We start from the raw sequence: 23438 nt of genomic DNA, 5'->3' as shown, positions 1-23438 counted from the left end.
CATTTCTGTTATGTTTTCTAAAACCAGTTCTGAGGGAAGAATCAACAGCTGTTAATGACTGGTGAAAGAAGGCAGCAATAAGTGGAGGAGAAAAGAAGTCTGAATGAATTTGACTTCCCTTAAATTTCAAAATGAACATTGAGGCAGGGAAATGATGCTCCAAAGCAATGGTTTACAGTGTTGTGAATTAAGGAAAATCTTACCCATCCTTTACCACAACGGAGACTGATTGGGAAACATCTTCAATGCTTGTTTTCTAGAAAGACTAGCAGTTTATAGTTGTGACCGACTAACATTAAATTTTGCCATTTTTACTAACTTTTGATAGCAATACCTCTTTGCTCTTCATTTTTCAATATTTTAATCAGATATGCACATAGTTTCTATTGGTAGATGCAAGGATATTGTTATTATTGTTGACATTGTTAATATTTTAAAGTACCATTTATTGAAAATCTATTATTTGTCAGGTACTTTAATTTATCTTAAAATTCCATGAGGAAAGTATTATCAAAGGGAGGCTCAGGAAGAAGTAAGTCTCTTAACCAAGGCCATATGTAGCCTTTAACCCATGGATTTAAAAAGTGGCAGGATTGGAATTTAAACCCATGTCTCTATGGGGCCAAAGCCCACACTCTTTTCACTATTACCCTATTCTCATAGTGATAGCCTGCTAATCCAAGGCTTGGTTTACAGGGACTCCAGAGCCACTAGACGTTAAAAGTTTATTAGGCATATAAAGTAAGAGCATCTTTAAAACATGGAAAAACAGGGGCACCTGGCTGGCTCAGTTGGTTAAGCGTCCAACTCTTGATTTCAGCTCAGGTCATGATCTCAGGGTCCTTGGATTGAGCCCCGCCTCAGGCTCGGTCCTCAGTGGGGAGTCTGCTTGAGGATTCTCTCTCCCTCTCCCTCTGCCCCTTCCCCGCTGGTGCTCTCTCTCTCTCTCTGTCTCAAATTAATAAATCTTTAATAAATAAAAAATAAAACATGCAAAAGCAGAACAAATTTCTGAAAAGGAGAATCCTTTATCTGCAATTCCTTCATCTTTTGATTCTAAAGGAAAATTTAGAGCCCCTTTTGCCTTCCTTTACCTTTAACTGTTCAGGCAAATTAATTAATGAATGAAGTTCCATTCACCACCCAGCCCCCACTTCCTGCCTTGCCAGAAACGGGGCTGGTCCAGAGAACACAGGAGTGCCCATAGGATTTGGTCCTCCTGCCAACTTTCCCCTTTGTGGTCAGCTAATGGTAATTACCCTCCTAAAGTGCTCAGTGTACACCAGCTGCTATTTAAATAGGTTATTTCATTCAATTCTTACCACCTTATGAAATAGATGTTTTGATATTACCTACGTTAATGAAGTTTGAGAACAGAAATTGAGTAGCTCCAGGCCTAGAGCCCAGGTTGGTTAGACTCTAAAACTGCTTTCCACCCTTTACATTACAAATTTTTCTGGAATCAGTGAATAATTCATCTTGCTCCTTTTTGGTAATCCCATTTCAAGATTTCAAGACTCCATTTCAAGATGCCCATAGATAAAGTCCATCAGATGAAGACCACCAGGAACACACTTGTAGTTAAAGTTGGGTTTATTTACCTGCTGCAAGAGAGAGCATAAGGCCATCCACCCTGGGATGTCTGGGCAACAGAGACTTGGGAGGGGCTTACCTCAGGGTTGGAGCCCACGCCCAAGGATTCTGAAGAGGGACCGGGAGAAGTGGGGATCGGGTCTGAACTGGTGAGGTCATGAAGCAGGAGCAGTTGAGCAACTGAGGTTTCTCTGCGATTTTTGTTCTGGAGGCAACAGGAACAACGCGGAACAACAGATATCACTGATAAAGAAAAGAAAAGAAAAGGCAGTAATCCCTCCGAAGGACAGGGTCTACGTAGAGCCAGAGGAGAAACATTGTTTACATGGCCTCCGCCTTCAGCTGGAAACATTTTAGAAGTTCTCTTAGGAATATTCTACTCTGATTACCTGTTTCCTTGGAAACTACAATTTAAAAACCTCTTGTCTGAAGCTCTTGGTTGGAAATTGAGGCTGTTTCCCTGTGTTAAAGTAACCCACAGGGCTCAGATCTTCTGAGTAGGAATGAGACATTCCATTTTCACGGATATTTCAAATAGCAATGTTTCTCATAAATTTGACATTTCCCAATAGAAAGGTAATGCAAGCCACACACACAATTAAAAATTTTCTAATAGCCACATTAAAAAGAAACAGGTGAGGGCGCCTGGATGGCTCAGATGGTTGGGCATCTGCCTTTGGCTCAGGTCATGATCCCAGGCTCCTGGGATCAAGTCCCGCGTCTGGCTCCTGGCTCGGCGGGGAGCCTGCTTCTCCCTCTCCCTCTGCCTCTCCACCTGCTCATGCTCTCGCTCTCTCTGTATCTCTGTGTCTCGAATGAGTAAATAAAAAATCTATAAAAAATAAAAAATAAAAAAACAGGTGAAATTCATTTTAATAGGTTTTAACTCAACATACCCATAATTTATCCAAAATATTGCAACACAATATAAAGAAATATTAGATATTCTACTTTTTTTTTTTTTTTTTTTGGTGCCATGGCTTCCAAATCCAGTATAGCAGATCTCAATTTGGACCTTAAATTTTCATTGGAAAGCTTGATCTGTATTTAGAGGTCATAAAATTTAGAGTTGAAAAGTATATCCACATACCCAAGTTGTTACAAGCATACCTAAAAGCTTCCCAATAACTGAATCAAATTTAAACTACCTGAGATTAGGTAAAATTAGAAATTTAGTCCTGAGTCACCCTAGTTACATTTCAGGTACTCCACAGCCACATGAGCCTGGCAGCAACCACTTTGCACAGCTCAGGTGTGTGATTTTAGAGAATATGTTTTCTCATTACCAAGCCCTTGACAGTAACTAACAAAAGCGGATTTTACAGGTTCACAATTATCCTCAGTTCTTTTTTTTCCACTATTCATAGAGGCCTCTTTTAGGCAACCAACTTGAACAATGGAGACATGAGCGACATAGAAGGGCCCAAAGTGAACACTGGGCTGAATACAAACAGGCCCATTAGGTGACTCACCTCAAAATATCCCTAAGTCCTAGCTGATCAATGGGCTACTTACACCGGACACAGGTACCAAAAAAGGAAAATTCCATAGGTTCCCATACCTCCTCACCTTCCCTCCCGCCCCCACCACCTCTTGACTGTGTCTGCTTTGCTGTCCTTCCCACTGCTTCCTTGAGGTGTATTCAGTAAACTTCTATCTCCTTTGTCTGCCTGGGGTGAATTCTTTCTCTTCCCGTGCTCTGGCCTCCACTCCATCGTGCCGCCCTACATTTGGTGGCCCCCATCCAATCAGGAGACCCCACTCTACTCCCTTCTCTTTTGTAACCACAAATTCTCCGCCACATTAAATGAACTCAATTTTCTTGGATTCCAGTTTTTCTCTTCAGCTGCAGGGCAGGCTCCGTCACCTTAAATTGAAGCTCAGGGTTGCTGATCAGCCCTGTTTTCTCCCCTTCCTAGGGATTCCTTCATCATTGTGAACTAGGAGCATTATCTCTTACTTCTTCCAGGTGCATCCTTAATAGCATAAAGGAATTATGAAGTTTTTCAAAGCTCTACCCTGAAATTAGATGCCATTACAAGTAAGATACACCTTAGGTTCTTTGGGACAGAAATCATTAGAAGTGCCCTCAGCATTGAAGAGTTTTGCCAGACTGTGGATAGCCCTCCTATCTACTTTAGTCTGTGAGGATAGGGCCTCAGAGATCGGGCATGTGTGTAACTCTTGATGACTTAATGGGGGAAAAGTATACTCACATTCATTTTCAGTTCTGTCTTTGGCTAATTATGAATCATCGGTAAATCACTTTAATCAGCATGTTTTCTGAGGCGTGCCCTGATATTTGCTACAATATTGCGTGAACATCTTTAGTTTTCAGAATACAAGAAGCCAAAGAGAAACATTGGTATGATCATGTTGAGAGGCAGCCTGGTATTCTAGAAAGAGCATAAACATTGAAGTCAGAGGTGTGGATTCAAATCTGTAGTCAAGTAGTCAAGGCATGAAGAAGTGCTATCCCCTTAAGATGGGCCAGTAACATGGCTTTAAAGGGGGGACTTGGAGTCAAAAACCAGCTACCTGCTGAATCTGCAATGCTCTGTTTCTTTAGGTCAGAATTAGATTAATATGTATTAGATTTATCCTGAAGAAGTTTTGTGTAAAGTTACGTTTTATATAGATAGTATGTGTGCACCAGGCAATAGGCTCAAAATGCAAGCCTAAGGATTTTTACAGTCACTGAAAGGAACATTCTGACATCATTTCATGTCCCCATTTAAACTATAAGAAAATGTCATCAGTCAATACAAATGCTCTTTGCGGGGCGCCTGGGTGGCTCCGACAGTTAAGTGACTGACTCTCGGTTTTGGCTCAGGTCATGAGATAGAGCCTGAATCAGGCTCTGCACTGGGCTGGGAGCCTGCCTAAGATTCTCTCTCTCTCTCTCTCTCTCTCTCTCTCCCACTGCCCCTCCCACCACCACGTGCCCCCACTCTCATGTCTGCTCTCTCTAAAAAAAAAAAAAAAATGCTCTTTGCATGATCATTGAAATGATTGAAATGTATTGGCTTACAGCACTCCATTTGCTATTTTACTGAGCAATTTTATTGACTGTAAAACTTGAATATTTTTAAACAATTTTATGATTACCAAACAATTTAAGTTCATTGTAGAAAAATTAGGAAAATATGTAACCAAAATAGAAACTGAAAATTACCTCTTATTACACTCTCTAGATCTAAGAATTATTGGAATTCTGACATTTCCTTTTTCCTTTGTCCACTTTCTCTGTGTGACCCAGGGCAGGTTACTTTAAGGCACATCACTTACCTGTCTGTATCTGTTTCCTAACCCTCGCTACCTCATAAGGTTCTTGTGAGGACTAAATGCGTAAAGTGCTTTTAAAACAGTGCCTGCTGCATAGCAAAAGCTTATTAACTATTAGCCATTATAATAATCAAATATAGATATTTTACTTCCCCACACTGGATTAAAACCATATAGTTTTGGATTCTGCTTTTTATTTTTATTTTTTATTTTTTTTAAAGATTTTATTTATTTATTTGACAGAGAGAGACACAGTGAGAGAGGGAATGTAAGCAGGGGGAGTGGGAGAGGGAGAAGCAGGCTTCCCGCCGAGCAGGGAGCCCGATGTGGGACTCGATCCCAGGACCCCGGGATCATGACCTGAGCCGAAGGCAGACGCTTAACGACTGAGCCACCCAGGCGCCCCTTGGATTCTGCTTTTTATTTTTTTATTTTTTTATTTTTTTAAAGATTTTATTTATTTATTTGACAGAGAGAGATACAGCGAGAGAGGGAACACAAGCAGGGGGAGTGGGAGAGGGAGAAGCAGGCTCCCCGCGGAGCAGGGAGCCCGACGCGGGGCTCGATCCCAGGACCCCGGGATCATGACCTGAGCTGAAGGCAGACGCTTAACGACTGAGCCACCCAGGCGCCCCAGATTCTGCTTTTTAAAAAGCTTTTCATTACTTTGACAGTACTTTCCCATCTTTTTTTTTTTTTTTAAAGATTTTATTTATTTGACACAGAGAGAGCGTGCACAAGCAGGCTCCTGGCCGAGCAGGGAGCCCGATGCGGGCTCGATCCCAGGACCCTGGGATCATGACCCAAGCCAAAGGCAGACGCCCAATGACTGAGCCACTCAGGTGCCCCTTTTTTTTTTTTTAAAGGTCTCATTGATAACGCTATTGCTCCACGTAGCACCAGAATCCTCTTCTTGGAAAAACGGTTTTGAGATTTTTATGGAGGATAGTTCACCAGTATCTAATTGAGACAGTATTCATTTTAAAAAGTTGTTAATTATTAAATATAAAAACTACTAGGGGCCCTTGGGTGGCTCAGTCAGTTGAGCATCTGACTCTTGATCTCAGCTCAGGTCATGATCTCAGGGTCATGAGCTCAGGCCCCACGTTGGGCTCTGTGCTGGGCGTGAAGCCTACTTAAATAAAAAATAAAAATAATATAATATAAAACAACTACTATGATTTAAAAGACTGATAATAGTGCAATGTTCAGAGGTTACTAGTGTACATTAAAATCTCACTAATTTTAGTTTAGTCATTAATAGCAAGCAGGCCTTCACTAAACAGTTGCTGGTTAGCTGATTAAGTGATTGCTTAGCTAAAAAAGTTGATTAGTGCTGAATGGGATCGCCATAGCTCCTCCAGATTTGATACAAGGTGTTTGTTTACAAGTTCACCATTGGAAGAACGATTTGAGGGCAAGAACTGTATCTTACTCACTTATATTGTCCCCAATGCTTAAATATAGTACTTAGTTCTTTGGTTTTTTTTAAAGATTTTATTTATTTATTTGACAGAGAGACATAGCGAGAGAAGGAACACAAGCAGGGGGAGTGGGAGAGGGAGAAGCAGGCTTCCTGCTGAGCAGGGAGCTCGATGTAGGGCTCGATCCCAGGACCCTGGGATCATGATCCGAGCCGAAGGCAGATGCTTAACGACTGAGCCACCCAGGCGTCCCTAATACTTAGTTCTTAGGGCTCAATGAATGTTGAACTAAATTTTACAAAAAGACTTAAAAGTTCAATAACCAGTTATCTAAATTTAGTGGCTTCTATAACCGATTTTTAAAGGTAAATAAACACAAATTAATACCACACTTTGGTTAATTGTGGGTTATGGAGCTCCTCCCCGACATCCTCCCCGTTAGAAGGTGGAAAATCCTCCAAACTGAGAAGGTACTTTGAGACAGAAAAATGATGCAAACCACTCCATGCAGTCTAGAAAGTTTCATCAAGGGTAACTTACAGACAGCGGGGAATCCAGTGAACAAATGATCCAAGCACCACTCAGCTATCCTCCGCCCAGTCCTGACCTTAATCCCCAGCCTTTATAGAGCGAGGGGCATGGTGGTGAGGTCACAGGGTAGTTATCTGAAGTGGCACCATCTGAGCACCAGAGGATCTCTCCTCATTATCTAAAGCAGCGCCTTCTGTGCACCAGTTTAGGGACGATCAGAACAAGGCTTCTGGCATGGCAGTTGGGGCTGACATTAACCTCTGGGGGCCTGGAACACATCACCCTGAGGGAGGTCATTTCAGAGCATGAACAAGATGGAGGGCCAAAAATGGAGTCCGTGTTGTCAGCACCCCGACACCGCCACTCTTTACCATTGAGTTAATACCCTTTCAGAGTATTAAAAATAGCTTTGCAATTGGGGTAGATGGAGCAAATGTCCCACTTTCCAAACTGTATCAACACATTGAGATCTTATCATCTCCAAGCCTCCAAATAACCACTGACCATGTCTAAAATTTACAGTCTCTGTGATCTTTCTTAAGATTGACATTGTGAGAAGAATTTAACACATGTGTAAAATGTAAAGGAATGGTGCCCTGCTATTGGACATTTTGAAGAGAAGAGGAAAGAAAAAATTCTACTCTAGCTCCTCTGTAACATGGCTATTATAATTTTGCTATATTCCTGTTCACTTTTTCAACAGTGAACAAGCATTGTCCATTTCATTTCACACTAACACTATGTTATATGCATTTTTCTATGCTGTAACTTGGCTTTCGTGGTTGTTTTTAGTGATTGCCTAATATGCCATCAAACAGATTAGACTGTTTACCCAAACCATTCCCCCAGTGTTGACAATTTAAATTGCTTCCAGTTTTTCATTGTCTGGAAACCGGTGAACCTCTTTAAGCATATTTTATGATAAATCATGGCATTTTGAGGTCAAAAGGCTCTGAAGTTTTCATGGCTCTCAGCACATACTGCCCAAGTGCTTTCTCAAAGGATTATATTAATTTACAGTGTCACATCTATGTAAAAATAATTCACCATCTACACACCTGAATTCATTGTTATAAATATGATTTTGGCATAATTTCCCTGCCACATAGAAGAACATCACCAATTACAGCATTCTTTCTTCTACATATGTGTATTCATTTGCCCTAAAATATGTAATAATGGAATTTTGATATATATTTTTTTAATTTTTATTGTTATGTTAATCACCATACATTACATCATTAGTTTTTGATGTAGTGTTCCATGATTCATTGTTTTTGCATAACACCCAGTGCTCCATGCAGAACGTGCCCTCTTTAATACCCATCACCAGGCTAACCCATCCTCCCACCCCCCTCCCCTCTAGAACCCTCAGTTTGTTTTTCAGAGTCCATCGTCTCTCATGGTTCATCTCCCCCTCCGATTTCCCCCCTTCATTCTTCCCTGAATTTTGATATATTTTTAAGTGACACCATGACCTCTTTTCCACAGCCTTTTTCTTGACAGTTTTTTATTTTAGGCTTCTACAATTACAAAAACTGCTGATTCATTAATTTTTAATACTGAGATATTCTGATTTTAGGTCATGATTATTTTAAGTTAGAATGTATCATAAATGTTGCACATTACAGTTTATAGAACAGACAATGACTTTGCAGACTTGTACTTATTAACTTAAAAATATTTCTTTAACTGGAAAGATGGTGTCCCTCTGATGGTAAAAATCTCAACGAAAAGAACTATGCTAGCTTTGCCAATTTCATTATGTAATTTCACCTAGAAATGCTTAAGTATAACATAGATAAATAAAATTTCATAGAAATCCAACAACTCCTTTTGTTCTAGGTGTTCTATTTACTTCTATCCCTATCTTATTTGTTGAAACGCCTAGCATGATTTATGAATTTGTTAAAGGGAACAATTACCCCCCAGACAATCACTCTTAGAAAACATCTATCTTTGGGGATTCCTGGGTGGCTCAGTCAGTCAAGAAACTGACTCTTGATTTTGGCTCAGGTCATGGTCTCAGGGTTGTGAGATTGAGCCCCATGTTGGGCTCCATGCCCAGCGGAGAGTCTGCTAGAGATTCTCTCCCTCTCCTTTTGTCCCTCCCCCCACCCCACTCTCTCGTTCTCGAAATAAATAAATAAATCTTAAAAAAAAAAAAAAAGGAAAGATAATATGTATCTCCCAGAGATCCTATATCAGAACATAATTAGTAATTTTGGGAAAATAGTGTATATAGACTATGTTATTTATAAACATCATTTTCTTTCTTGCTTTCTTTCTTTCTCTTGCCAATGAAAAATACTTTAACAACAACAGCAGATTTTATCTATACAGAGCTTTACAGTTTCCAGAACATTTTCACATGTATTATTTCCATTTCATCTTCAACACAACTCTATTAAGTGTGTATGTAGGTAGACATGATCACTCCCATGGTTTGTATATGGGAGAACAAAGGTTCAGAACCATGAAGGTTCAGGTATCATTTGCCCAAAGATAAACATCTCATACACCTCATCACAGGAAATTATGGGGCTTCCTCCAGGGGTGTCTACATTTGCTGAAAATACTGGGAATAACATACCACTTTAATATTAAAATAAATTCCATACAGAATTCGCATTTTATGGAGAAAAATGCATCAACATGATTTTTAAGGAAAAACATGAGAATTTGACTAACTGTAGAATGTGATAGACCACGCTGGGCTGCTGCCTCAGACCACTGGAGATACCACCAACACTTCTCTGCCCTTAGATCTGTGCAATGGAAAACGTTTGAGAAATACAGCTGAGACCACAGACGTGAAGCAGAGGTGAACTGTCCCACTGATATCTGTCCAAATTCCTGAACCGTCGAATCAAGAGCAAGTAAAATGGATATTGTTTGATGCTACAAACATTAGGATAATTTGTTGCACAGCAGTAGATAACTGGTATAATACCCTTTGTGTATTTTCATTCATGATATTACTTGTGTCTCTTTTTTGGATCCATCTTATTAGCATTTTATCTTTTTAAATTTTTTATAAAGAATTAAGTTTTAACTGTGTTGATTTTTTTAACAGAGTTGATTTTCTTAATGTATCTTTGCTTTCTATTTCATTGCTTTCTTTTTTTCTTTCATTATTTCTTTCTTATTTTCTTTTTTTTTAACTTTATTTTTTTTAGTAATCTCTACACCCAGTGTGGGCCTCGAACTCACAACCCTGAGATCAAGAGTTGCATGCTCTTCCGACTGAGCTAGCCAGGTGCCCCTTTTCTATTTTCTTTGTCTTTATTGTTTTCTTTCTAATTTCTTAAGAGGAACACATAGCTTATTAATATTGAGATTTTCTTCTTTTCTAACTTAAGCATTTAAGGCTCAAAATTTCCCTCAAAGCATCTATTTTGCTTTCTCCCACAAGTTTTGATTGCATTTTTTTTATTACCGTTTAGTTTTAGGCATTTCAAAATATCCCTCATAAGTTCTTAAATCAAGAGTTATTTAACAGGAATTTCTTAATTCATCTTTTTGCTCTTAATGTCTAACTTTATTGGATATCTATTCATTGAAGTTTGTTGAAGTTTTTTTTTTTCAAGATCTTATTTATTTATTAGAGAGAGAATGAGAGAGAGAGAGTGAACATGAGAGGGGGGAGGGAGAAGCAGACTCCCTGCTGAGCAAGGAGCCCAATGTGGGACTCGATCCTGGGACTCCAGGATCATGACCTGAGCCAAAGGCAGTCGCTTAACCAACTGAGCCACCCAGGTGCCCTGTCGAAGTTTTCTTTGTGGTCTACTATGCAATCATTTGTAGCTATTCCATGTGTGCTTGAGAAAGATGGATTCTCTGATTGTTCCTTGTTCATTTGGTCAAGTTTGTGAATTGTTTTGATCAGATTTTCTCTATATCCTTGCTAATATTTTGTCAGTTTGGCCTATCAATAATGAGAGAGGTATGTTGAATCCCTCACAATAAATTGGATTTATCAGTTTTTTTTCTGTAGTTCTATAAATTTTTGCTTCATCCATTGTGAGTCTATTTCATCAGATGTATACATGTTTCAAATTACTCTACCTTGGTGAATAGAATCTTTCATCATGATACCCTGACTCTCTCCATCCCTAACAACGTATCAGCTTCTTTTTGGTTAGTATTTGCCTGACATAATATATATCATTCCTTTATTTTTCACTCCATGTCTGTGCTTTGGGCATATGTCTTATAAACAGCACATATCTGGATTTTTAAAATCCAATATATCTTCTGACTAGTGAGTTTAGTCCATTTAACCTTACTGTAATTATTGATATATTTATAAATTTTTCTATCATCTTAATCTGTAATTTCAGTTTATCCCACATTTCCTATTTCCTACTTTTAAAAAGGTACTATATGTAAAAGCTCCTTATTAGATGAGAATTTTAGTACATCATCTTATCCCTTGCTTTCTCTTTACTCTCACCTTCCGTATCTTGATAGTATCTAGAGACTTTCTTTCTAGGTTATTGTGAATGTATGTTCTCTTTCTTTTGGTCTTAGCAGTTTTTAAACAGCAACAAATATTACTAATGTATTTGTTCACTTTCAAATCTTTTTTTTTTAATTTATTTATTTGAAAGAGAGAGAGAGCACAAGCAGGGGGAGCAGCAGGCCGAGAGAGAGGGAGAGGGAGAAGCAATGTGGGGCTCGATCCCAGACCCTGAGATCATAACCCGAGCTGACGGCAGACGCTTAACTGACTGAGCCACCCAGGTGCCCCCCAAAATCTATTTTTATATTCCTGTCTGTATCTCCTGGAGACCTTAGTTGTTACTATATAGGAACAGGCACAGTTTGTCCCAAGAGAATGATAGCAGAGAACTGAAAGCCAAACTTTTACAATTTCCTATTTTATTCTCCACTGCCTCCTGCCCCAAGCTATAATCATCTTCCCAGAAACACCAGTTCAGAACAGCCACATTGCCCCAGAATTTTCTCTTTCCTTGGTATTTGGGTGTTTACTAGGTAACTTGGCATTTTTCCCCACTCTGCAGCTCCTTTGAGGTTGATCTTGGAAGAGGGAGCCAGCAATTTTACTCTGTCACCATCTTGGTAGGAAACAGAACTGCAACTAATTATTTTATTTAATCTTCCCAACATTCCTAAGAGGTAGATAAGGAAATGGAGAGTCAGAGAACTTTCCCAATGTGAAGCTGCAATTAAAAAATATGTATTTATTTATTTGAGAAAGAAAGAGAGTGCGTATGTGTGAGCCAGTGGGAGTAGGGTCGGGGAGGGGCAGTGGGAGAGGGAGAGAGATTCTTAAGCAGACTCCATGCTGAGCCCAGAGTCCATCACAGGGCTTGATCTCAAGACCCTGAGATCACAACCTGAGCTGAAACCAAGAGTCAGAGGCTTAACTGACTGTGCCACCCAGGTGCCCCTAAATCTGCAATTTTAAACCCCATCTATTTGACTCCAAAGCCCATGTGCTTTTCCATTCTCAAATTAACATTGAAAACAAGCCATATTCTCAGCCAGGAAGATAAAAATACCTAGGTTTGAGTCCTGGCTCTGCTACTTAATTAGCTGTGGGATCTAATGCAAGTCATTAGTCCTCAAAGTCCTTTCCCTCACTAAAACCTTATTTCTTACTTATACTCTCTGCCTGTGTTTCAGTAATTCCCAGCGAAGCTTTAATTCATTCCAGTATGGTTTCTGCCACCATTGTTCAACTGAAATTATTCTCACCACAGTTGCCAATCTCATCCTTATTGCTAAATGGATTGAACATGCAATGTTGTATCCTTCCCATATATCATGCTTTGTTTATATTTCTTAATGCACTAAAGTACTATATAGTTTTAGTTAACTCAGAAAAATCGCCTGAATGGCCATACTTACAGATTTCAGTTATATGTGGTGCTGGACCAGTGAGATAAGTGAGAAAAGATTGAAGTTATCACACACAAATTAATTTGAGATGGATCACAGACCTAAACATTAGGTCTACCAAATTTCTGGAAGAAAACATAGGAGAATAACTTCATGACCTTGTGGTAGGCAAGTATTTCTTAAAGAAACAAAGCACTAAAAATAAAAGAAAAAATTGATAAATTAGACTCCATCAAACTTAAAACGTTTTACCTACCAATGATGCTATGAATAAAATGAAAAGGCAACCAACAGAGTTGGTTTTCCAAGTGTTCTGTTCTTGGAGTGGGAGATTACAGATAAGCAAAGGGAGGAAGCTAGAATGATCTATGTGGTAGTGGATTACAATTGGAGACATCAGCATGAATTCATGATTAATTTAATATAGATACAGGTGGTTATGTATAGAAATATTTATAGATCTGGATATGCATACCTTAGTATAGAAACAGGTATATTTCTTCACTCTGTCAGCTGAAAGACTATCCAGTAGCAAGGAGCACATCTCATAACCAGATCCTGGTTTCTAGTACCATTCTCCAATAAAAGGAACCAAGTCTCCTTGGAGAAATGGCTGGTCCTAGTAGTGGGGCAGTGAAAATACAAGATAGGCTCAGAGCATCTTGTAGGGTCAGAAAGTAAGGAAGTACTAAAATAAATAAACAAAAACAAACAAAAAACAGCAACAAAAAAGTCCCTCAATCATGAAGATATATTAAAGTGACAGAGGAACAAACTGAAAAAGCTACCAATGGCCAAAGTTAGAACAATTTGAGCAACAAAATAAAGTAGTATTAGGGTATGACCCAAAGTATAAAATAAATATCCATGGGGCGCCTGGGTGGCGCAGTTGGTTAAGCATTTGACTCTTGGTTTCAGCCCAGGTCATGATCTCAGAGTCGTGAGATCAAGCCCCGTGATGGGCTCTGTGTTGGGTATGGAGCCTGCTTAAGATTCTCTCTCTTCTTCTCCCTCTGCCCCTCCCACTCATGCTCTCTCTCTCTAAAATAAATAAATAAATCTTTAAAATAAATATCCATGAGTCCTGATATAAATGATTAAATAAATAAGTAATAGAGAAGACACAAATCTCCCATGCAAACCATTCCAAATAGCTTATGTTCATAGTGTTTATCCTTAAGAAGATGGAACATAACCTCCCACTCCTTAAGTGTAGGCTGTCCATAGTTATTTCCTTCCAAAAGGAACAGTCTGGAAAGGGGGAAAATTAGTACTTTTACAGTAGAGAATCCTGACAAACACTACCTCAACCAAGTGGTTAAGGTTAACATTAACAGTGATAAGTCATGTTGATATTATGTACTTGATATGATATAATGGGAATGACGCTTCACCTCTATGATCTTCCTCCCAAAAACCCATAACCCCAGTCTAACCATGGGGAAAACGTCAGACAAATTCCAACTGAGGGGCATTCTACAAAATATCTGATCAGTATTCCTCAAAATTGTCAAGTTTACCAAAAACAAGGAAAGGTCTGAAAAACTGTAACAGGGGGAAATGGATGTGGGGCTTATAGGAACTCTACTATTTTTGTAATTTTTCTGTTAATCTGAAATCATCCTAAAAGTTTACTATTTAAAAAAAGTCAACCAATAGCCTGGAAGAATATATTCAAAATACATCTATAATATGACAAAAGACTTATATCCAGAAGAGATAGAACTACTACAAATGAATACTTTAAAGACAACCAAATTTAACGGCTGAGCCACCCAGGCGCCCCCCGGGTCCTGGGATCGAGCCCCACATCTGGCTCCCTGCTCGGCGGGAAGCCTGCTTCTCCCTCTCCCGCTCCCCCTGCTTGTGTTCCCTCTCTCACTGCGTCTCTCTCTGTCAAATAAATAAATAAAATCTTTAAAAAAATAAATAAAGACAACCAAATTTAAAACGATAACCCCCAATTTTAAAAAACAGGCAAAAGGGGCGCCTGGGTTGCTCAGTCAGTTAAGCATCTACCTTCAGCTCAAGTCATGATCCCAGGGTCCTGGGATTGAGTCCCGCGTGGGCTCCTCGCTCAGCAGGGAGTCTGCTTCTCCGTCTGCCTCTCTACCTGTCTTGTGCTCTCTCTCTCTCTCTCTCAGATAAATAAATAAAATCTTAAAAAAAAATCACTTAGCTGGTTTCTGTGCCAGCAGTTTAAAAAAAAACCAAAAACAAACAAAGAAAACAGGCAAAAGATTTGAAGAAATATTTCACAAGATATAAAAATAGTCAATAAGTACATGAAAAGATGCTCTTCATCATTAGACATTGGGGAACTACAAAATTAAAACTCAATACCATTTCACACCTACTAGAGGTGTTTCAGGATTTCTTTTCCTTTAGTGCCCATGGTTCTTGGTCATGCCGCTTTGAAGAATGAAGAGGTAGGCCAGGCAAAGAGTGGTGGGCAGCACAGCGAAGCTTATTGAATGATAGTACAAAGCTCCCCAAGAGGGAGGGGACCCAAAAGGGTTGCCACCAGACTTTCTAAGACTAGAGGTTTTTATGAGAATGTTGGAGGGCTGTTTTAATCTGATTAACCCTCCATACTCCTGTCACCCAACCAGGTTTTTGTCCACGCACTCATCTATTAGGTAGTTGTTCACGTGGGAAAGGGTGGAGGGCTCCTTCCAGTGTGGTGTAAAATCCTTTTAAGGGTAGTTTCCTCTTGAGGGGAGAGGGGACTTTGTCCCTGCCTGCCTTTCTCCTCCATTAGAGGGGTTAAAATTAGAGTGATGACTCCAAATGTTAGCAAGCATGTGGAACAACTGGGGCTCTTATACATCACAAGTGGGAGTGTAAAATGGTCCAGTCATTTTGGAAAACTGCTTATCAATTTCTTATAAAATTAAGCTTACCTTCAACGACCCAGATATTCCACACCTATATTTCCCCAAGAGAAATAAAACATGCCCACAAAAAGATTTGTACAAGAATGTTTATAGCAACTTTTTAAATAATAACTAAAAACTGGACCGATCTAAATGTCCATCAGTAGGTGAATGGGTAAGCAAAGTTCAGTTGATCCTTACATTACAGGGGGCTAGGGGTACCAACCCCCTTACAGCAGAAAATCTGAGTGTAACTTTTGACTCTCCCAAAACTTTACTAATTGTCAATTGTTGATAGGAAGCCTTACCAATAACATAAACAGCTGATTAACATATTTTGTATAGGTATTATACTGTATTCTTACAAGAAAGTAAGCTAGAGAAAATGTTAAGAAAATCATAAAGAAGAGATAATACATTTACAGTACTGTATTTATTAAAAAAAAAACAACTACGTAGAAAAGGACCCATGCAGTTCAAACCCATGTTGTTAATTATATACAATTGAATTCTCTTTGACCATAAAAACAACTAAATGTTGATTCACTCACAATAGGGATGGATCTTGAAAACATGAAAGAAGGCGGGTGTGAAAGAATACCTACCACCTTTATTTTTATGATGATAGACATCAGAGGAGTGGTTGTCTAAAAGGTGGGAGATTGGAAAGGGGCTTGAAGGAACTCTTGGGTAGTGGTTACACAGCTTTTTACATTTAATAAAACTCATCAAATCTACACTAAAAAAGCTGTTTTTCCTGTTTTTAAATTTTACTTCAATAAAAAAAAAAAATGAAGGGGAAAAAAAAAGACTGGCTGGGTGCCTGTGTGCCTCAGTCGTTAAGCATCCAATTCTTGATCTCAGCACAAGTCTTGCTCTCCAGGTCCTGAGTTCAAGCCCCACGCTGGCTACCCCCTGGGCGTGGAGTCTACTTAAAAACCAAACCAAACAAAACAAAAATTGGCACCCTTGGTAAGTCGACACTAAACAATTAAAGGAGAAATTTGATGGGTTAATTCCTTCCTTTGAAACGTTGAGGAAAACAGTCCAATAAACTCTCTGATTTTTGTGACTAAATAGGGACATTAAAAAGCCCTGGAAACTCTCCGCTCCTTCTCAGTTATCTGGAGGCCTGGGAGCAGGGGTGACTCGAACGCCAGTTACGCGGGCCCAGGCTCCGCCCCTTATCAATTGCAGACCCGCCCATTCATTCCACTCACACCCATCCTTTGAACCGTCCGTTCACCTTTCAATCAATTCAAATATCGCAAGGAGCAAACCAATCGCAAGCCTCTTCGAAGGGAAGAGGCGGGCATTTCCCCGGAAGTGTTGGTTAAAACCCCTCCAATCAGAGGCTCCGTGAGGGAAGTTTGAATTTTGCGGAGCTCTGGGTTGTAGGGGTTCCTGCTTGGGAGGCGGCAGTGGTTCTTCAGACCCAGAGGATTCCTTTACTTTTAGTTCTGTTGAGGTTTTACTCCAGAAGCTGCCTCAGGTAGGTGGGTGCTGCGGAGCTGGCGGGAGGGAGCTGGCCCGCTTTGTAGAAGTTCTGGAAGGGTCGGAGGACGGAGGCGGTGGGCTGGACGCAGGTCAGGGGAGTCTCCTCTAGGACCGTGTTACAAGTCCTTCCTGTAGCTGATGACGCAGCCCTCCAGGAGAGTAAATATTTGTTGCCCTTGCCCATGTAGTAGTCAGCGTTTCGCCACCGGGGCGTAATTAGCCTTTGGGGCGGGACAGTATTTAGTAGGTACTGCAAAGTATTGTTAGCCCCAACATTAAATTCCAGTAGCTCTTCTCAGATCCCGTGAAAACTGAAAACACCCCGGTTGAGAACTTCTAGACAAGCAAGACTAAGGCATTTCTAGATTTTCAAGCTGGAAGAAACTCCAGCAAGTCAAAGAACAGAGCTTAGATATATGCGAAGAGCCAGGCTGCCTGACTTGGGATGCCAGCTCCACTACACTTTAGCTGTGCTAACGGGAGCAGTTAATTTCCCTCATCTGGATAATGGCAGTAATACTATCTTTTAGTGTTTAAGTAATTATTAAATATCACTTTAGTGTTAGTTCTCTTTCTCCCTCGCCTTCCCTTCTCTGCTGTGTATAATGCTATGCTGTATTTTAAAATAACTAGTCATAAGTTTTATTTTTTCTTTAATATTCAGCAAATTAATACTTGGCAGGAGGTGGCAAATCAAATCGTAGAGGAGGATTCTTGAAAAGCATAGTCCTTGGGTGCCTGCTGGCTCAGTTGGTCGAATGTGGGACTCTTGATCTCCGGGTAGCGGGTTAGGGTTAGGCGAGCAGCAAGCTTGAGGCCCAGGTTGGGTGTAGAGTTTACTTAAAAAACAAAAGAAAACAAAACACAGTCCTTTGTCACTTCCCCATGGCTTTTGAAGAAGAATCTTATTGGCATCCAAGTCATATGCATTCTCAATTTTAGCCTCTGTTGATTGCTTTAAATCATGTAACATTTTAATTTGTTGCATTTCTTATGCAGATTTTTCTTTTATCTGGAGTTTTCCGGCAGACTTTCTTAGTTATTCTTGTTGAAGAGTGTAGTGTGCTTATAATTTTTGTAACTTCCTAATGCCTCTTGTTTATATTCTGGACCATAGCTTCCTGGGCTTCACGTCATCTGTCAAGCAAGTTTTTATTTATTTATTTTTTTAAAGATTTTTTATTTATTTATTTGACAGAGAGAGACACAGCGAGAGAGGGAACACAAGCAGGGGGAGTGGGAGAGGGAGAAGCAGGCTTCCTGCCGAGCAGGGAGCCTGATGCGGGCTCCATCCCAGGACCCTGGGATCATGACGTGAGCCGAAGGCAGAGGCTTAACGACTGAGCCACCCAGGCGCCCCGCAAATTCCTATTTAGAACTAAATAAAAAATTTGTTTTTCTTTTGATAATTTCCTTCCCTCTCTTTAGTGTTACATACTTATTCCCTTTTTTTTTTTTTGTATGTTAATGTTTTTATTTTCAAAGACTCTGAGATAGGACAGGAGTTGAATTGAAATCTTAATTTTTTAAATAATAAAAATCCATGGAAGTTGGTCTCTTTTTTCCTCTGATAGGATGTCTTCGTCACATATTGCCAGTCGACACAGAAAGGATTTAAGTATTGACATGATTAGAACCAGAATTGCTCATAGAAAATCACTGTCTCAAAAAGAAAACAGACATAAGGAATATGAACGAAATAGACATTTTGGTTTGAAAGATGTCAACATTCCAACCTTGGAAAGTAGAATTCTTCTTGAATTAGATGAGACATCTCAAAAGCTTGTTCCAGAAAAGGCCAGTGTCAAGCCAAGTAAGTAAAGGTCTATTGTAACTTTAAATGCTTTGAAGAGTAAATAAAATTTGGTTTAATACCTGAGGTTACGAAAACCCTGAACAGAAGCATGGAGTTTTGAAACATCATTCCAGGTAACTTGGTATTTTCTACAACTAAATGCTATTTGTTTAAGGTAAAGGCTGTGCAAGTCCCTGGCTAGGCTAAAGCCATTCACCTATGGAGTATTATAACACTGTATTATCTATATTGCCTAATAGGAATCCTAAAGTTCTTACTTTTAGAGCTTGATAAGATAACTATTGACAAGAGAAATTGATAAGGGGCATTAAAAATAGAACTGATTGAAGAATCCAAGAAATAAGGATACCTTATCAATGGGAACGTTTCTCAGACGAGCAAAGAATTCACCCTTCCAATTTGCTAAAAGGACTTGTAGTCATTAGGAAGGAAAAAACCAATTAAAGAAGAAAGGAATGATCTCAGCAAAAGATAAAAATAAAAGTAGAGTGTCTTAGAAGGCAAGGGATGCTATAGACAAGAAGGAAGAGAATTGGGAAATGACTTTCAAATTTTGCCAAAAGGAATCACTGGACTCCTATTTAGTTGCATTTATATAACAGGCATTAAGAGCTGGATTGCAGTGAAATAAAGCAGGGATAAATGCTGAATAAATGACAGAGATAGTCTTTTTTAGAAGTTTTATAGAGAATGAAATGGGTTGCTAAGTTCTTTAACTCTCACTACTTCAATTTTATTGTTTCCAGGACTAGTGTAATATGTGGCACTTACAAGACACCCTATATATTTAAGCCTAATTAATTCTGTAAATGAGAGTATTGGGCTAAAAGATTTTTTCTGGATTTATCATGTTTGTGATTCTAAAGGAAAGTGAGAGAAAAGAATTAGATAAAAGTGTTATAGGATTTTGTTTTTGTTTTTGAGATGATGTGATCCATGCATGTTTGAAGGTCAGAGGAGATGGGCTGGTAGTTGAAGGGGAGAAAGTAAAGAGCAACATCTCTTAGGAGTTGGAAGGAAATGAAAATGGGGTCATAGAATGAAAGAGGATGGCTTTTCAAGGAGTAACTAGACATTTTTTTGTCTGGGAAGCAGTTATGTTATGACTCCTAAGTCATCTCCTTGCCTCTTCTCTTGCCCTCTCAAATGCTCTATTCCTTGACCAAAATCTCAAATCAAAGTCTAACCTTTTCAGTATGCTATTAAAATATCTGGTTTATTTTCCATTTGCAAAGGACTAGAAGTGAGAGTGAGCCTGGTGTGTTCCGGAGAAAGCAAGTAGGCAAGCATGGCTAGAGAAGAACGAATAAGGGGTAGCTCCCATCCCTGGAGCCCTCAGGGGACATCATAAGGACTTTGGCTTTTACTCTGAGTGAAATGAGAAGCCATTAAGGGATTAATAGATGTTTATGTAAATTTGATTTATGTCTTAGAAGCATCACTTTGGCTGCTGTGTTGTGAGTAGATTGTAGGGTGGCAAGCATGGCCTCAGGAAAACCCAAGTGGGAGACTATTGCAATAATTTAGTTGATGGCTGATCGAAGTGGTAGCATTAAAGATAGCTGGTTGCATTCTGGATATACTTAGAAGATTGGACCAATAGGATTTCCTAATGGATTGGATGTAGGGTTGATAAAGAAGAGTCAGGATGACTCCAAGGTTTTCGGCAGCACCGCTCAGGACATAGTCTTGCCCCAAAAGTTGAGCTTGAGTCTAATCAAAACCTTAGATATAATTTCCAGTTTGTAGAAAACATGAAGGCTAGAGGAATGAATAAAAAACATGAGAAAGCAGACAAACAAATGTACAGTACAGGACATTCTGTAGGACAACTGACTAGCTTTTTTCAGTAGGACCACAGCACGAGAAGTAGGGTGCCAATTGTGTTACAAATGAATACAGGTGTGACAAAGTATTGACGTTTCTGGGAGGACGTGGGTTGGTCAGAGATCTCTCTCTGGCTGGTTGTGTTTGGTCATAAGCAAATCTCTCTGTTTGTTCCAGTGTGGTATGTAAATATTATCTTTTACGTGTGTCACAACATGAGAAAGATTGAAATACTGGCATGGAAGGGAAGAAAGCCTAAGAATTGAGAAGCCCAGGTATTGGAGGGGTCATCAAGATTTGTACAATGATAGTGATGGAGACAGTGACAGTGAGCTGGGAGCTAACGCCTTCAAGGGACGAGAGGAAACCTGGAGGGTCTATAGACGACAAACTGGGATACTGGATAGTGTGATCTGATGACATGGAATGTAAAGGTGGGATCTTTTAGTGATGAGGAGGGAATCACTGGGAAGCAGCGATGAGGACACCTCTCCTCTTTAGGTCCAGTGATAGCACCATTGTGAGAGAAAAAAAAGTCAACCATGGGAGAGGTTGGGGAGACTGTCTTCAGGGAGAGCCAGGTTTCAGTTAGATCAACAGATGAAGAGAACATTTAGAGAAGAAGTTGAGGATACAGAGGTTTTGTTAGTTAACCATTTCAGCACCTGTGCTTTTGCATGTTCTGTTTTCTGGCTTATTTTTTTTTTTAACAACTTTATTGAGGTGTAATTTACATGGCATAAAAAATCTACCCATTTTAAGTACATACTTCTTTTTTTAGTAAATTTACTTAGTTGGGCAGTTATCCTCCTGAATTATTTTTAACCCTTTCCCAGCGGGTAAACATAGACTCATTCTTCAGAACTTTTTTCAGGTATTCTCTTTTCTGAGGAGCCTTTCCTGATCTTCCCACATGGAGATTTATTCTGATTCTCTATTGTGTGCATTCTCCTATTTGTTTCATACTAAACCAGACTGAAACTGTTCATTTCTCCAGGATGCTGTGAGCCCTTCAAGGGCAGAAATTCTCTTATTCCTACTGCCTAAGCATGTCTTGCACATAGCTCCTCATACTTCCCAAAACCAGTTAAAACAAACAGTATGTAGGTGGAAACCTAAGTTGAACTAAAGAAACTGACTGGTAGCCCTAATATTGGGGTATTTGTTAACCTAAAACTTAGTGGCTTAAAACAATAAACATTTATTATTTCACACAATTGTTGTGGGGCAGGAATTTGGGTGCAGCTTAACTGGATGGTTCTGGAGGTTGCAGTCAAGATGTCGTCTGGGGATGCATCTGCAGACTTGACTCAGACTGGATGATCTGCTTCCAAGATGACTCATTCACATGACTGGCAAGTTGATGTCGGCTTTTGGCAGGAGGCCTTAGAACCTTGTCATGTAGACACCTTTATAGGGCCAATCGAGTCCCCATAAGATTTTACAAGGCCACTGGCTTCCATCAGAGCAAGTGACCCAAGAGGGGGCAAGGCAAATGCTTTAGTGCCTTTAATGACCTAGTCTTGGGAGTCACACTCCATCATTTCTCAGTCCTTTGTTGGTTATCCAGGTCAGCCCTATTGAGTGTGGGCAGGGATGACACATGGGCATCATTGCCAGGAGGTGAGAATCATTGGTGTCAGCTTGGAGGTTGGCTCTCATACAAGCTGATTAATTCAAAAGTGAAGTAATACATGCTTAGTGTGTAGCAAGCAGTTAATAAATATTTGAAAAGACAAAGGCAAAAGAAATACAAATTTTAAAAGAATAGGGGTTGAAATAACTTGTGGCTAGAGTGCTAAGGAATTAACAAAAGTTACTGAAAGCATTTCTCAACAGCAGTTGAAGTTAGAAGTTAAGACATTTGCCTAACTTTTTTTCTGAAATGTATTATGTACTGTGGGTTTTTTCTGCCTAGGGTCAACGAAAACTGTTCTAGGTGATCAACGAAAGCAAATGCTCCAAAAATACAAAGAAGAAAAGCAGCTTCAGAAATTGAAAGAGCAGAGAGAGAAAACTAAACGAGGAGTATTTAAAGTGGGTCTTTATAGACCTGATATGCCTTGTTTTCTGTTATCAAACCAGACTACTATGAAAGCTGAGCCAAAAAAGGTAAATTTACTATCCTAATTTGATATAGAGGAATAGTTCTTTTAACTGGAATTTTCTTTTTTTTTTTAAAGATTTTATTTATTTATTTGAGAGAAAGAGAATGAGAGAGAGCACATGAGAGTGGGGAGGGTCAGAGGGAGAAGCAGACTCCCTGCCGAGCAGGGAGCCCGATGCGGGACTCGATCCAGGGACTCCAGGATCATGACCTGAGCCGAAGGCAGTCGCTCAACCAACTGAGCCACCCAGGCGCCCCTTAACTGGAATTTTCTTTAAGAGATTAAATAACTAGAATAACCACTTCCCCTAACTCTCTTTATTAATTTAACTAGTTGGTAGGAGATGGGAATGACATAATAGTAACTCAGAAGATGAAAATCGGGTCTCTTGATGTAGTTTATAGTTCTTGAGATAGGAAAACAGTGGGCAGAAGTCAGGTTCCAGTGATTGACTGAGGAGGACTGGTCTGAGTGGCTAGAGTACTGAAACCCAGCATAGAAGGATGGGTGATCTAAAGAAAATGGTCAGTGAGTCAAGAAGGATGAAGTTTGAACCGGGGCAGTGGGATTTGTAACTTAGTCACTGGTGATTTGCTATTTTAAGATGTGTATA

At 39.6% G+C, this 23438-nt stretch overlaps 1 protein-coding gene across 1 annotated transcript in view; it reads left to right on the top strand.

The window, feature by feature from the left end:
* The first annotated feature begins 16964 nt into the window (after positions 1-16964).
* DLGAP5 (DLG associated protein 5) overlaps positions 16965-23438 on the top strand; it is a 37428-nt gene continuing 30954 nt past the window's right edge. Inside the window, exons 1-3 of the mRNA XM_032404600.1 lie at positions 16965-17069; positions 18649-18887; positions 22636-22829. Coding sequence (XP_032260491.1) covers positions 18650-18887; positions 22636-22829 — 432 coding nt within the window. The 5' untranslated portion in view covers positions 16965-17069; position 18649. The remainder of the gene's footprint in view (positions 17070-18648; positions 18888-22635; positions 22830-23438) is intronic.

Source organism: Phoca vitulina, unplaced genomic scaffold (assembly GCF_004348235.1).
Source record: "Phoca vitulina isolate PV1807 unplaced genomic scaffold, GSC_HSeal_1.0 scaffold7, whole genome shotgun sequence".
Classification (NCBI taxonomy): domain Eukaryota; kingdom Metazoa; phylum Chordata; class Mammalia; order Carnivora; family Phocidae; genus Phoca; species Phoca vitulina.
The sequence above is the reverse complement of the archived record's forward strand: the minus strand, read 5'-3'. Positions and strand labels throughout refer to the sequence as shown.